The following is a 15,145-nucleotide window of genomic DNA, read 5'->3' on the forward strand; positions in this document are numbered from 1 at the left end:
ACACAGATAAACCCTGTCTGGAAAAATAAAACAAAACAAACAAACAAACAAACAAAGAGTTCCAAGAGCCTCCTTCTTACACCATCCCTTCCAGGAACTAAAGTGTGACTTTTTATCATTCTGTTCAGAGTTTATAAGGACTGGGTGAGAATACTGTAATCCATGAATGACCTTGCCATATGCCATTAGCACTCTCTCCCTTTCTCCCCTGTCTTTCCTTCTCTGTCACACACAAAAGCAATGCAAAATAATGATCAGAGTACAGTCCGTTTTATACACGCCACTTACGGGTCTGTAATATAGAAACACAAACATTTTTTTCGTGGAGAGCACATGCAACCTGGTTAGAGGCTCGCTGACGTCAGTGCATTGAGACCTCGTAAGTCACAACAAAGAACTTACCTTTTGTTTGTAAAGTCTTATAAAATTGTGGTGAAGTTCTGAAGTTCTGTAAGTAAATAAATCCTTAAGGATTAAGCCATAGAGGGCCACCACTCATGTTTTAGCATGACTGTGAGTATTTGTCATTTGCTTTCTTATGCTTAGTCCAAGTGCTGAGGGGCTGAGAAGTGACAGCATGAGAGGAAGGGCGGCAGTGGATGGCTATGGGATAATTTGGTGGAAACAGGCTTAGGTGGGGGAGTAGAAAAGGCAGACAGAGGACTGTCACTGTGGAGAGGACAGACAACCAGTGAGGTGCCATCACAATGCCAGCGGGAAATACCCTGAGTCCCAGAAGTCATTGCAGCCAGCAATGGAAGTCTTCTAATGGGCAAAGGGGGATCTTTCATTTTAACAGAGATTCTTCTCATAAGGAAATATGGTATCCTGCTGTAGCACTTTCAGGAAAAAGCTGTCTGTCTTGACGCATGATGAAAACAGTCCCAGGAGACCTGAGGGCATGGGTTAAGATTAGCTGGGTTATAAGTCACGGGCTATCTGCTTCCCTATACTTATCTTTGACTTTTTGAGACAATGTACTGCTAAGTGTCCCAGGATGGCCTGGAGTTTACTAAATAGCTCAGGCTGGACTCAAACTCAGCAGCTTCATGCATCAGCCTCCGGAGTAATTGGGTTAAGGCATATGCCACCGAGTCTGAGTCACAGACCATTGGAACAATGGCTGCAGTAATGATTTGCCATCCCATTTAGCTGAAAGTCTGGGGATGATCAGCTCCACGGATCTTTAATCCAGAAACACAGTGACATTAAGTCCCTGATCCAGCTTGACGCAGTTTTTCTTTTCTTCTCAAAGTCACAAAATAGTTGCTGCAGATCCAAGCTACACAACTACTCCCAACACTCAAAAGCAGGAAAGAATTGGTGTGACTTTTAGTAGCACATTATCCACTGTTATGGGATAGGGCTATACATTTTTAAACTAGAGGTAGAAGCAGGTATTCAAGATTATAGAATGCAGGTGGGGAGGACCTCTCTATAAGGAAAGGTGTATAATTATGATGACAGTCTTAAAAGACACCTATATACCCAAGTAGTTCCTGTAGTGAAGTTTCTTTAGCTCCACTGAGCATCTGCCTATAGGCTTATAGTCTTCAAAACCTACTTTAATAAGAGTTCTCAAATGCTTTGACCCCCTTTTCTAGCCTACCATCGAAAAGTAAGGGGAGAAAAGATGTGTAATTGGACAATGGGGTTGTAGACCTGTTTAGAAGTGGTTATATTGGACAATTCCAATCTCCACTGTCAGGATACCAGCATTCTCGTTCAGTAGTGTCAGAACATCAACAGTGCAGGTCAAAAAGTGTCACCAAACAAGACTCAGCAGTGGCAGCAAGATCCAGCAGAAACAGCCAGGCCTCTGCTGAATCAGCACAAACCAGCAGGAGGGACCAGAACCAGCTGGAATGTCAGGAGTTCTCTGCCATGCCTTTCTCAACAAAGTAAAGATCAGCAAAGACCCAAGACCAACAAAGCACTGCATAGCGAGCCATGCAAGCGCTCCATCACTGTCTTTTGGGTCCTACTTAATGCTCTCTCCAAACATCACATGCCCTCTCATGGGTATGTTCCAGCAAAACATCACACGAGTCTGCTTCAGGAAGCCATCACATGTCACAGCCAGAAATTCCCACTTCATCTGCCCCTGTCTAGAAACCACTAACAACTTCCCCTTAGGTCTCATTAATCAACTGGCTGATATGGCTAGAAAATTTCTGCCTGAGGTTCGATTTGGTTCTGAGATGTGCTAAATTTTAAAATAGGGAACCACCATCATGAAACTAAAAACATGCAGAAGCTGGAATCAAAGACAGGGTCATCAAAACAACAAAGAAGAAAAAGGGCATGTCATACCATTTCCCAGGAGACCAGCAATCCACTCTAGGAAGCCTGGGACCATCTGAAAATGCTTCCTCCTGCCCCTAGCTTTGGGTCCTACTTATATTCCCAGACACTCAGAGGAGCTGAGACATGTTCCTCTGGGTGAAACTGGAAAATGAATAACTTCTGATATATGGTTATGTATATTACATTATGTATTACTTTTGTATATATCACATGCACACATGCACACACGTGCACACACACAGTAAGTTATTAAAAACTAGAGACAACCAGTTAATAAGGGTAGTCCAGTATTTCATGATGTGGGTTTAGGAATAACAACAACAACAACAACAACAACAAAAACTTTGTAAAACAAAACAAAAGAATCCACAGACAACTACATGAACAGTTTTTAAAATACATAATTAGGGCTGGAGGTGCAACTCAGTGTGCAGACTGATTTCCCTATCATGCAGGAAACCTTAGGTTCCATCCCCAGCACCACATAAACTGGCCATTTTAGCACACACCAGTCTCTGACTCTTGTGCCTGCCCTTGGGGCTCTTTTCTTCCTGTTGCGTTGTCATGCCAATTTGAATGTGAAAGTTTTTGCTTCGTCTTATTATATTCTATTTTGTCATGATGGGTTGTTGCCTGTTTTTTTTTTTTTTTTTTTTTTTAGTGAGAGACAGAAACGGAGCAGATCCCGAGGGGAGGGGTGGTAGGGAGGAGCTGTGTGAAGTGGAGGGCGGGACCACTGTAATCTGGGTATGAGGCATGAAAAAAAAAATCCAGTTTCAATAGCGATTTTTAAAAGATGAGGTTCTCAAGATGAGGTGAGGTAGCCACATTTCATACAAAAAGAAGAATTACAGAATCCAATCTTTGGTCCATCCTGGTGGGCTTGTCATACAGCAATGTGATGGTGGGGGCTCATGAACAGAGGCAGGAGGATTGTAAGTACACAAGTTCTCTCTCTAGGCTACAGAAAGTAAGACCCCGCCTTCAAAATAAAAAGAATATTGACAAAAAAAGGCCTTGGGGATATAATTCAGTATACCTCCACTAGCTCAGGGGTAAAGCTACGATCTGATTGAGTTCCCAGTACTGCATGTTAGGGAAATCAGTCTACACCCAGGAGAGAGAAGCTAAATCTTTACTTGTGAATAATTTCACAACATTACTTGTGAATAATTTCACAACAATCCTCTAAGAATTTAGGGGTGCGGGATCCTCTTATAACTATAACTGTAAGCAGGATTTCCTGTTTTGGTTCACTAACTAGAGATAATCTTCTCTATTTTTTAAACTTCCTTAAACTAGCACTCACAGCAATGTGTTTCATCGTGGCATCTTCATATTTACGTGACATTATATTTTGTTCCATCCTTCCCTCCCTTCTGTCCCCAACCTTTCTAGCTGGTTCCCTTTCTCCTTTTAAATGTTTTCATGTCATATGTTTTCTGCCACCTTCCCACCCTTTTAAAATTTCTTCCTCCCTCTCATGATCCTTTCTAGTTTAATGGCTGTCTTGATTGCTGTTCTGTTGCAGCGATGAAAACAACTTAAGGGAGAAAGGGTTAATTTCAGCTCACAGTTACAGGTTATAATCATCCATCAAGGAGAAGTCTAGGCCTCATGAGCTTGAAGCAGTGGGTCACAATGTCAGAAATAGAATGATAAACACAGGCATGCTAGCACTCAGATCACCTTTCCACTCTTATGCAGTCTACACTCCCTGCCTAGGGAATGGGTATCACCCACAGTGGTCAGGTCTTCCTATAGCTATTAATGAAATGAAGATAATCCCTTATAAGCATACTTGGAAACCCATCTCTCAGGTGGTTCTAGGTTGTGTTAAGCTGACATTTAAAATGAACTCTGTGACAGACAGACAGACAGACAGACAGACACACACACACACACACACACACAGACACACACACACATAATTTTAAATCTAAGCCTGCACATGAGAGAAAACATGAAGTGTTTAACATCTGGCTTATTTCACTTAAAATGATTTCCAGTTCCACTCATTTTCTTGCAGAAGTAGAAATTATAAAATAATCTCATAAACCTTTAAATAGCAAAACAAGTGAGGAAAGAAACTGTGGTAGTAATCTTCCTTTGTCATCCTAGGGTGATTAGAAAACTAAGTGAACCTCCAACTATTCACAAAAGGATTTTAATAACAACCTGGGACATTAAGTCATTTAGTATTTTTCACATAGTAAAGATATCAAAATCTTTTTTATTTTGAGATTTCCAGTCAACAGCAGTAACAACAATGGCTACCTTGCATTCAGTACCTCCTAGCAGGCAAATAACCTTCAATCCTCCCCGTAAGTAGTCAGCAGGATTCCCGGGGTATCCTACCACTTTCAAAGTCCTTCCTGGCCTCCAAATCCCAGCTGAAGGCCCCCACCCCCGCTCCATCCCTTGAGACACTCAGTCCTGTCTTCATTTGGGACTTTCCTAAGACCTTAAATCGTTCAGCTGGGTGCCATATTGGCCTGCTTCTGGACTCTCTGATCTAGACTGGAGGCTTCTAAAGAACATGTTCTGTGACCTTCACTTTTCCCCAGGAAGGGTATGTACTACAATATAGCAAAGGCTCAGCACTTCACCTTATAGGTTGGTAAACAGTTACCAGGAAAGGCTAAGTCAAGCCTTCCATGTTCACTAATTCTAAATAGCTCTAGGAAAGATTTCAACAGGGAATGATGCTAGAACTCTGAGTGGAAATTCTATCTTTACCGAGTTCTACAGTACCCACTCAGCTCTCAAGGCCAGATTTCTGTGCCTTGCCCTGGAAAGCATCTACTGAGCTGGAAAAAAAAAAAAAAAAAAAAAAAAAAAAGCAAAGTGGGGCCGAGATCCTGAGAAAGGCGGGGAGAGCAGGGTGCTTTGTTCCAATCATCCACATCCCTGGGTCAGGCACCTACAGGAAGCCACATCTGCCTACAGAGAAAAGAGTTGCTTTGAACACCAGCAAAGGGTATGACATGCCAGGCTCAATTCTAAAGCCTGCGGCTGAAGGGATGTTAAGCAGAGCTCTGAAATACTTGGGGAAATCAAGACAACCTGGGAAGCATAGCTTCTGAGTGGTCATGGCAGCTGTCGTGCTATTGTCCAGGCCCAACTAATTGAGCTCCAGAAGGTCAGATGTACAAGGCTAGAAGCAGTTTGTTCTCCACAGTGACTGTGGTGGCATGTGGAAACCGTCTGGAAGTGCCCCTGGTCCCCACACCGCTGCCCCCTTCCTCCTTTTCCCCTTCAAAATGACTCAAGAAAAAGCAATCGCTGGTCCACCTAATCCATCTCTCCAACACTTTGCTCTGCCCTGGCTTCTCCGGATCCCTGTTGATTGTGCTTTCGGGCATTTTAACTGTGTCAGGGGTCAAGCTCTAAGGCAGGAGACTCTCCAAGGTCAGATCAGATCAGAGGACGAAGGCTGAATAATTGAGTCCTGTTTGAAAAGATAGAAACAGAGTAACTGTTAGGAGATCTCTTGGAAGCGGGGGTGGGGGTGGGGGGTTGGGAGAGTAGGGGGTGGGGGGTATGGTGCACACATACCTAAGTGTAAGACCGCTGCTCTCCAGGGACTCCTAGGGAATCTGTGATGGGAAGCTAGTCTGGGTAACACTCTTAAAAAGCAGTGGTATAAAAGCTAAGGACGTGGTGCTGTGTGACTGTTTTAGTGTGGGTTTTACTGCTGTGAAGAGACACCATGACCAAGACAACTCTTATAAAGGACAACATTTAATTGGAGCTGAGGTTCAGGTTCAGAGGTTCAGCCCATTAAGATTAAGGCCTGGTAGCATCTGGGCAGAAGTGGGGCTGCAGGAGCTGAAGAGTTCTCCATCTTCACCCAAAGGCAGACAGAAGACTGGCTTCCAGGCAGCTAAGACTACGGTCTTAAAGCTCATGCCCACAGTGACACACCTACTCCAACAAGGCCATACCTCCAAATAGTGCCACTCCCTGGGCCAAACATATTCAAACCATCACAGTGACTTTTCCTCAGATATGAAAAAAAAAATGCCTCTTCATCTCAGACAGGGCACTGAAAACAGACCAAAACAATAATTCCATGAACCATCCAGTTTGTTCGTGGTGCTGATATGAGCGTTGATCACCTGTTACTTACATAGCACAGGTGACTCAAGGCAGCTGCATGCCTGGAAAGCCCACCCCAGTTTGAGTAATGACTCACTGGAGCCCTGGAGCCCCATGGACCACTCACAGACAGTTGAGCCTCACCAACAATCTCCACTGGCCCAGTGGTCATCACCTGCTTCTATAACCAACCTTACAGAGGGTTTGTTTGGTTTCTTTATGCATCTTGCAACTCTCTGAGCTTCTTGGCCCTGGAAGTGTGAGTAGCTTCTTGCATCTTACCAGCTCCACTCTTCCCTCTAGAAAGAAATGCTTCAATGTGGAGGCAGTTGCTACAGAATCGTCACATGGTTAAGAAGAGAAAGCATAACTCCTTCTCAACCCCGGCACATGTCCAAGAATGTCAAACTGCTGTCAGATCACAGGTGTTTTTCACCAGTGCCTGATGGAACTTGGACATTATTGTTTCTCTTTTTCAGTTGGAGATGATACTATGTAACTCTAGTTTCCCTCTGTCCTCAGGAAGAGGAAGGTACCTGTGTATTGGCCTAGGAAAAGATACTATATTGATTTTCTTTATTAGAGTTCTAATGCACCTTAAGTAGGTTTCACATTTTATTTATTTTAATATAACTTCTATAGCATCCTTCTCCCTATGGGAGATTTTGTTTTTAATAACTTAAGGAGAAAAAAATTATACTTGTAGTGGTTTTGTTAGTCTGCTTTCTATTGCTATAGCAAAATAACTGAGTCCATCAACTATAAAAGACAAAAAGGGTTACTTTGGCTTCTTACTGCTCAGTTGTTCCATTGGCTCAAAGCTGGTTTTCGGCTTGATTTGCCATTGGTGAAGCTTTGTGGGCTTTCTTGGAAGGGCTTTCTCAAGCTGTTCCCAGAGCCACATGGAAAACACATGATCTGACCTTGGGACAGTAGTCAATAAAAACAAGGCCTGTCCTCCTGAAATGATAAATTACCATTTAATGGTGCTGAGTGAATGGGCTCCAGTATGGGGAAGATCATTCCCTGATGCACGTACAGAATGCAGGCATCTAAGAGTGGAAGTTAGGACATGTTCAGGGGAGTCTATATCCAGCCTGGCTTCTGAGCCACCAGTACGAATGGTGAATGTTCCCTTCTAAAGTTGGCCACCACAGCCTTGGGCTCCATGGGAAGAAAAACCACACAACTATCAACCAGGAGGAGGACGCAGTGAGGCCCCACTTCAGACCCTCTGGTCAGAGAGAGAATCCATCCCCGTCACAGGTCCACATCCTCAGAATTCATTCTCGGATGCAGGGCAGGCCACAGAAACCAGATGCCACACCCTCAGCTACTCACCTTCTGCCTCCTCGGGGGTACGCTTCTCCGAGCCTCGGCAATCAGTCAGGAGAAATGGGAGCAAGCAGGTGAGAAGCAGAGTGAAAGGAATCCATCAGAGCCAGAACCCTGCCTGCGTGCAAGCAGAAGACAGCAAATCCACGGGGCTAGGGCTGCTTCTTCTTCCTCCCTCCTCCCATCCCTCCTTCCACCATCACCATCACTCCCAACCTGGCATTTCTTGCCATTCTTTTATCCACTGCAGATTAATACCAACAAGTCCCGAACACTGGAATTTTAGGAAACAGACTCCGGGCAAGGTCTGAACAAACCTCCCTTACTGGTTTCTGATTTAAACGTGACTTTTTTCTTATTCTACCAAGGATGGTTGAAACAAAGCCCTAATCTAGAAACTGCAAGTCTCATCACTTTTCCTCTGGCACCCCAAATTAAAGTCAGCACATCATAGCTGTCATAATGATGGGCTGGAAATGGAGCGCAGGCACCAATGGAAGAAACCAAGTCCAAACAGAAAACCCTCACCCATTTCCCCCTGAGGTTTCCGTGCTGGCAATTTCTAGTTCCTCCCCACTGGAAATGATCAGAGGATCGAGTGGTGTGTGACAGAGATCCTGGGAGACTTCCTATCCACTGCATCTACCCACGTGCAAGACACGGGATGGCGGGGGACACAAGAAGTACTGGGGAGATCACACTGTGTGAGGATCTTTGACTTTCACACATAGTGTTAAATGCAGAGCCACCAACCGACCCTGGTTTGCTTGGGGCTGATCCAGTTTTAAAACGGAAGTCTTGAATCTCACAAGCCTCCATGGGCCACAAACTGGGACAGCTGGTGGCCTTCCTGGATTGGCACTTCCCTAGATGAAAGTATAGAGCCCTCTTCCTGGTGCACTGTGCAGGTTGCTTTCTGCTGGGCTTGTTCTATATGAAATGAGCAGTGCAGCCACACGAGTGTGTGTGTGTGTGTGTGTGTGTGTGTGTGTGTGTGTGTGTGTTTCTCACCTTTGACCAGATCTAAAGGATCGGGTTATCTCACCAGGATGTCACTTGGTGGTACTCCGTGGCAGTCCGAGCGCCTGCGGTAGGGGTCTGAATAGGATCAGCTCCTCAACCAGAAGCCTGGAGACCTCAAGACTAGAATTTCCCATTCTTGAACCAGGGAGCTGTGATATACCCTTCCTGCTCATAGTTCTGTATGTGTGTTTTGAGAAAGGATGCGGGTATAATATAAAGAGGCCAAAAGTCATTGTTTTGAAATTAAAGGTGTGTTTACATGTCATTTGGTCCACCCATTTCCTTTAAAGAATTAGTTCCCTCCTTACATGATCGGTTCATTATTACTATTTGTATCAGTAAAATTAGCTTTTTTGAGGGGTTCCCCATCTCTGGGGCAACTTGTCACTTTAATAAACAATGGTGATTTATTTTTGATTTGTTAATTCCCCAGTTAGCCTCCAGGTCTGAGATTACTGTTGTATTTCTTTGTGCAATAAGAAATGGTAGCCTTTTAGAAGCTAGTTTTTAAGTTAAATGGTCTATCTTCATTCCTTGGCTGTGGGGAATAGAGACACCTCAGGGCTCATCACAAGTGTTAGTCGAAGAAGGCTCCAGATCCCTGCCTCGAAGACAGAAAATAGGAAAAGCCACAGATTAAGTTAGCTGATGGAGCTAAATTGGAATGTGCTGTGTTCCTCACCACAGCCTGCTAAAAAACACGAAACCCCCAAAAGCAGTATGAAAAGTCAGTAAGTTCATAAAGTATGTTCATGGAAAAATATAAGCTCCAGCTGGAAGGGTAGGGGGGACGAGGGATGACGGAAAGCCAGGAAACAGACAGTCAATGAAAAAGCGGTCTTTAGACGGCAGAAAGGCCCAGGAGCGATTTATGGGGTGAGAGCGGATGAGGATGCAATGAGCTCCACAAGGCGAGGAGGCTTCAACCTCATAGCCAGAGTGCCTCAACCCACAGTTAATAGCATCTGGTGACCAGACCAGCAACTTATTGAGCACCTACTATGTGCTGGATACTCAACACCAGTCATCTTATCCTACCAAACTCCACGAGGTGCGTGTTAAGCATCCCTACATTCAGCAAGGGATGTGAAGTGCAGAGAAGATGCATACCTTTTAACTGGGACCAGAGAACTGGAGAGGAGAAAGCGAGCTTCAGCTCCAGAGTGAATCCAAGTCCAGACTCACCTCTCTCTCTCTCCCCAGTATGGTGGGTGAAGACCCAGGGCATGAGAAAACCCTTCATGGTCTCGTTCCTCCAGGAGCACCGTGGCTGTGGGCTGGTAGAACTCGCATGATGATTGACAGATGGACCCAAGTTCTAGATCTGGCACTGCCTCCTAATAACCGTGTGACTGAGAGTTTCCTTTCTGTGCCGCAGTGCTTTTAATTACAAGTAATAAAGGAGAGGGTTGTCCTATCTTTTATCTGCTCACTTGCCAGGTGCAAGCCCTCCCTCCCCATGATTTGCCTGATCTGGCTAGGATTCTCCTCATCTGACTTAAGTTCATTAGAACTAGGATTCAGGAAAGTGCGCTACTTCTTTCTGTGCTGTAGGGAATTTGAACTGCAAATGATAAAAGACAGTATTGTCCATGGTAGGATGCTCTGATGATTGTCAACATGGGGACTGGCCCTGTAAATACATGATGCTATATTAGCTTTGGGATCAACCCATACATGGCTGGTAATTGTCCCATTTTTATTCTACTCCTGTGTCTGAAACACTTGCAGTGCTGATAAACACACGATCTGTCTGCAGCAAAGAGGCTAGCATCGTGGTCAACAGGCTAGCTTTAAGCTCTCTTTTCACCATGACTGAGCCTCTGGAGCCAAAGGAAATGTAGTCTAGAAAATGTCAAGAAAACAGTGGCCTTGTCACCCTTCCCAGATGAAGAGAGGTCAAGGGAAATGAAGACTCGGGAGGCCTGGGTAAGAGGACTTAGGGAGTTATCGTCAAATGGCTAAATGGCTAAATGCAGGAAGCCAAGGAGACTGAGTGAAGCTTTGCTCCTGAGGGTGGGGCTGGAAGAATGGCATGGTGTGTGTGTGTGTGTGTGTGTGTGTGTGTGTTGTGGAAGTGGGGAGGACTATATGAGGGGGTGCTAAGTGGACCCCTTGGGGCTCTGGTTGCTTTACTACAAAACAAAGTGACTTTATGCATGTCATAATTTCCAAAAACCCTTCGACATTTGAGTACCTGAACTTTCAATTTCTTCCCATGCCCGGAGTTAGAGCATACATCACAGGCTAAGGAATTCATGCTTGCACGAGTCCACTCATTTGCTAGGTGCAGGTCCTGGCTCCCCAGCCTTCCCACCAATCCTTGTGGTTGATTGAGCTAAGATTCTCACCATCTGACTTTGGTTCAGTAGAAGGAATCCTAGGACTCAGGAAAGTGCTATCCTTGTGATTACAATCTCATTAAGAAAGACTTGGGAACAGCTGGATGGACACATCTGGGTGGGACTTGAGAGGCGCAAAGCTTTTTTTCCCCCTTGGAAGGTCTCTGAACCATTTTCAGCAGGTTGGAATCTGGGGTGTCATTTTGTGGGGGGGGTGAGATATTGTATCGGTTACACAACAGGACTCCAGAGCCAACACCTTCACCCTTCCAGTGGTTGGGGATCAGAAACAAATATTTAAACCTAATTAGGAGATTTGCTACTTAGGTGACCACCCCCCACGCTGAAGCTATCTAGTCCCTCAATCCAGCGGCTGTCTCTGCATACTGTGGTATAAGAGAAATGGGCTCATTATGAAAAAACCAAAGTCCCTCTTGTCATCCAGGAAATTCCAAGGGTTTTAGGAGCTCTACGGCAGGAACCTGGGATAAAAAGCAAATCTCCTTTTACGCCACTGACAAGTTCTAACATCCTTCCTATCGATAGCATGCTGTACTTAGTGACTTCAAACCTCATTACATGATAGAATTCATCTCAGGTTAAGAAAATGCCCCCTTAACCGGAGATATTCAGGAATTTAGGAGGTTGTTGCCAAGGGTCAGGGCTACCCGAAGTAGGAAGTGGTCCAGCTGGAGCTGGACGACCCCTGTCAATGAAACTGATGAGGAAATCTCCACCCTGCAGTCAGTGTTTGCCCAGAAGTTGTAATTGTCCGGGAGCAATGCGATTGTATCATCATCACCTTTCTTGATTTCAGAGCCGAGAGATGCTTCCATTTTGGATGAACAGCACGGGCAAGCGTGAAGGCTGGCAGCACGGATGGCATGGATATGACAATGAGCTCATGGACATGAGAGGCATCTTCCTGGCCATCGGACCTGGTAGGCAAGGAGATGGCTGGACCCTGGTAGGCAGCCTTCCAAGGAAGCAGCTCTAATAGGGACTAACCGCGCTCATACAAGCCGGAGCCTATTCTTTATAGACTTTCTTTACGAGCCAAGCTAAACAAATCCAGCCGCTCTCAGGGAAACATCTTCTGCTGGCTTCCTTTCAAATGCTTCTCTGGTTTGGCAATTGTGGCCAAATACTTCTCCTTGTAAATTTTAAGTCCCAAGTACAGTGAAGAAAATGTATTCCACATGTCTGTGATTCATTTTTTACTTAATTCATTGAAGCGTTGTTCTTTTTTTTTTTCTTTCTTTCTTTCTTTCTTTTTTTCCCACAGCTATCTGATGTCCAGAAAGGCTTATCAGACAGAAGTTTGCTGACAGCTGTGAGTCTCAGGGTTGACACTCCTGCTTCCTGGAGGCTGACTCTTAAATGGCCCTACTTTGTCTAGAAATATCCACCCCTGTGGGGTCCGTTTAAAGTCCTACTAGAAGCTAGGATGTATTCAAGGTCAGGCTCAGAAGTGACCTAGAAATTGACTTTGAGAATGAGCCAGAAGGACGAGAGATATTTGTATAAAAGTAAATGTGCAAAGCCTTCCATGGTCAGATTATATTCCAAAGGTCTGGAATAAAAGGCAGAGGAAGAGAGTCTCTTTGGCGGTTTAACGTAATCAACAGGGCACTATGAATCTGCACACTGGAAAAAATTTCCCAAGTAGTCTAATGAGCACATTGCTAGAAATATATCATCAAGATAGAGAGAGAGAGAGAGAGAGAGAGAGAGAGAGAGAGAGAGAGAGAGAGAGAAAGAGAGAGAGAGAGAGATCAGGGATGAGGGACGAGGAATGAGGGATGAGGGATGAGGGATGAGGGAGAAGGGAGGAGACTTCCACAGCTATCAGCAGTCATCAGGTGACCAGGTCACAGTCACGCCTTCCACTCCCGTCTTTTCCTTTATTAAAATATAATTATCATGACATTGGTATTCATTCCAAAGGCATATTTCTGCATGTTGATCAAAATGCTTCTGCTTGAGAAAGCCCACGCTTTACTTCCAATTGTGTGTTGAGTAATCTACCTGTGAGATCCACTTTTCTCATCCATGTGGCAAGATCAGTGATATCACCTCACTCTTCTTATTGTGTGTGTCTTGGTTTACTCCACTTAACCACAAAATAGATGTTAAGAGGCCACACTTGGGGAAAGATATTGGTCCAAATCCTTCTCCACATGTGACCCCCACAAGCGATTTTTAAATTCCAAAGTCAGAATCGGAATCAGTGAGAACAAATGTTTAAAAAGCACTGGAGGGGCTCCTGGCACTGGTGCAAGCAACCAGAGGGTGTCAATGAACATTACCATTGGCCAGTGAAAGTCAGGAGTGTTACCATTGGCCAGTGAAAGTTAGAAGCATTACCATTGGCCAGTAAAAGTTAGGAGCAGTCCATGTTGGCCAAGCCCAGGACTTTCAGAGCTTCAATGCAAGGGAAATTAAGAAAGGTAGCTCTTTGTATTATGCTGAGGTCTGTTGTAGATTAGGAAGAAGATATACCGAGGTCATGGCCTTCGTATGGGATAACGTCAATCATCAGGGTTTTCCGTTAATAATACCACCACTTTCTTCCCCAGAAGAGGGAAGTTAGGTCAAGAAGGCCGAACAGTTGTTTGTTGGATTGTATGAGCAAGAGTCTCATGTATGTTTTAAAGTGTAAGCCAGTCTAGCCCTGCATCGAAAGTTCTAGGCAAAATACTCATCACTGCGCCAACTTAGAGTTAAATTCACTAGGGATGTTCTGTCCATTAACAGAAGCCTCAGTCATTAGCTCCCTTCTAATGGAAAGGCCTCAGTATTTTACAGAGGGACAACCCCTGATGAAAACGGACTGGGCTAATTGTGAAATGGTTCCTTGAGCGCCTCCCGCGAGCCATCACATCCCTGGCTCCACGTCTCACGAAAGATGAAAGAGCTTTACATGCTGGCTGTTTAATGAGAAGAAAATTTAAGAGCGAGCCCTTTAATAGCTACTACCTGCACTTGGGGGAGGGCGGGGGAAGACAGAAGGCGCCTCCCTCCTGATCTACTGCCCATGCTCCTTGCTTAGGGAGGAAGTTGGGTATCATCGCGGCTGCCCAGATACCTTGTAAGCCAGTGAGTCCGACCCAGCAGAGAGAAAGGAGAAGAGTTCTGAATATAGCCTCTCTGTGCTTAATCCCAGTTTCTAATTTCAACCACTTAATCTTGCACTGGAGAACTCTGCATTCCGGACGACTCTGCATGCCACAGGAGCCAGTGAGTGGTCACAAGCCAGCAAGCCAGCAAGCCAGGGCTGCTGCTGAAGGTGGCTGGGCATAGCATGAGCCTTAAGAGCCTTCCCTTTTCAGTAGATACAGTATAATACCCAAATATAATGCTCATGTTTAGGCCCATTCGAAATGCCCATGCATTAGAGTCCCATGCAAATAACTTAGATCCAAATTTAGGCTCAAAAGCTTGGGCTAGTGGAAATTCCACCTTTCACATCAGACTAGATATTGTTCTCCTGCCTGGGAATGCTCTAAACACTTGCAGTTCTTTGACTTGGGCTCAAAATTCCATGCCTTTAGAGCAGAAACCCATGGACTAGATCAGAGAGAAATCTGAATTCTCCTTCCCGTTCCTAGTCATAGGGCACAATTTTGTACTTCCAGTCTTATTTCACGTAAGATCCTCCTCTCCCGGACTTTTGTCAGAGCTTCATCTTTCACTGGTCAGAGAAGGGCTCTTTACATGCACCACAGCCCACGCCGGATGGCGGTGTGGCCTCATGTTGTGGGCAGTGTGGTCTTCATATGCAGGTCACACGGCAAGTCAGAAGGAGATCTGGGAGTTGCTTACGGGGATTCTCAGACAGACTTTCCATTGATCTCTTAGGCTGTGGGGGGCTCATCTGACAGTGATGAGTCACCGCCTTCCTCATCTAATTATGTAATGTGCCTTGACATTGAGAACAGCGTCCCTTATATTTTCCCATGCAGCCATACGCTCTCTTGCTCTCTCTCTCTCTCTCTCTCTCTCTCTCTCTCTCTCTCTCTCTCTCTCTCTGAAGC

The 15,145-nt window shown here is 45.0% G+C and overlaps 1 protein-coding gene across 1 annotated transcript in view; it reads left to right on the forward strand.

Moving 5' to 3' along the window:
* Enpp6 (ectonucleotide pyrophosphatase/phosphodiesterase 6) overlaps positions 1 to 15,145 on the forward strand; it is a 100,548-nt gene that overhangs the window by 83,283 nt on the left and 2,120 nt on the right. The window contains exon 6 of the mRNA XM_021219844.2: positions 11,926 to 12,049. Within this exon, the coding sequence (XP_021075503.2) occupies positions 11,926 to 12,049 (124 nt within the window). The remainder of the gene's footprint in view (positions 1 to 11,925; positions 12,050 to 15,145) is intronic.

This window comes from Mus pahari, chromosome 19 (genome assembly GCF_900095145.1).
Source record: "Mus pahari chromosome 19, PAHARI_EIJ_v1.1, whole genome shotgun sequence".
NCBI classification, from domain to species: Eukaryota; Metazoa; Chordata; class Mammalia; order Rodentia; family Muridae; genus Mus; species Mus pahari.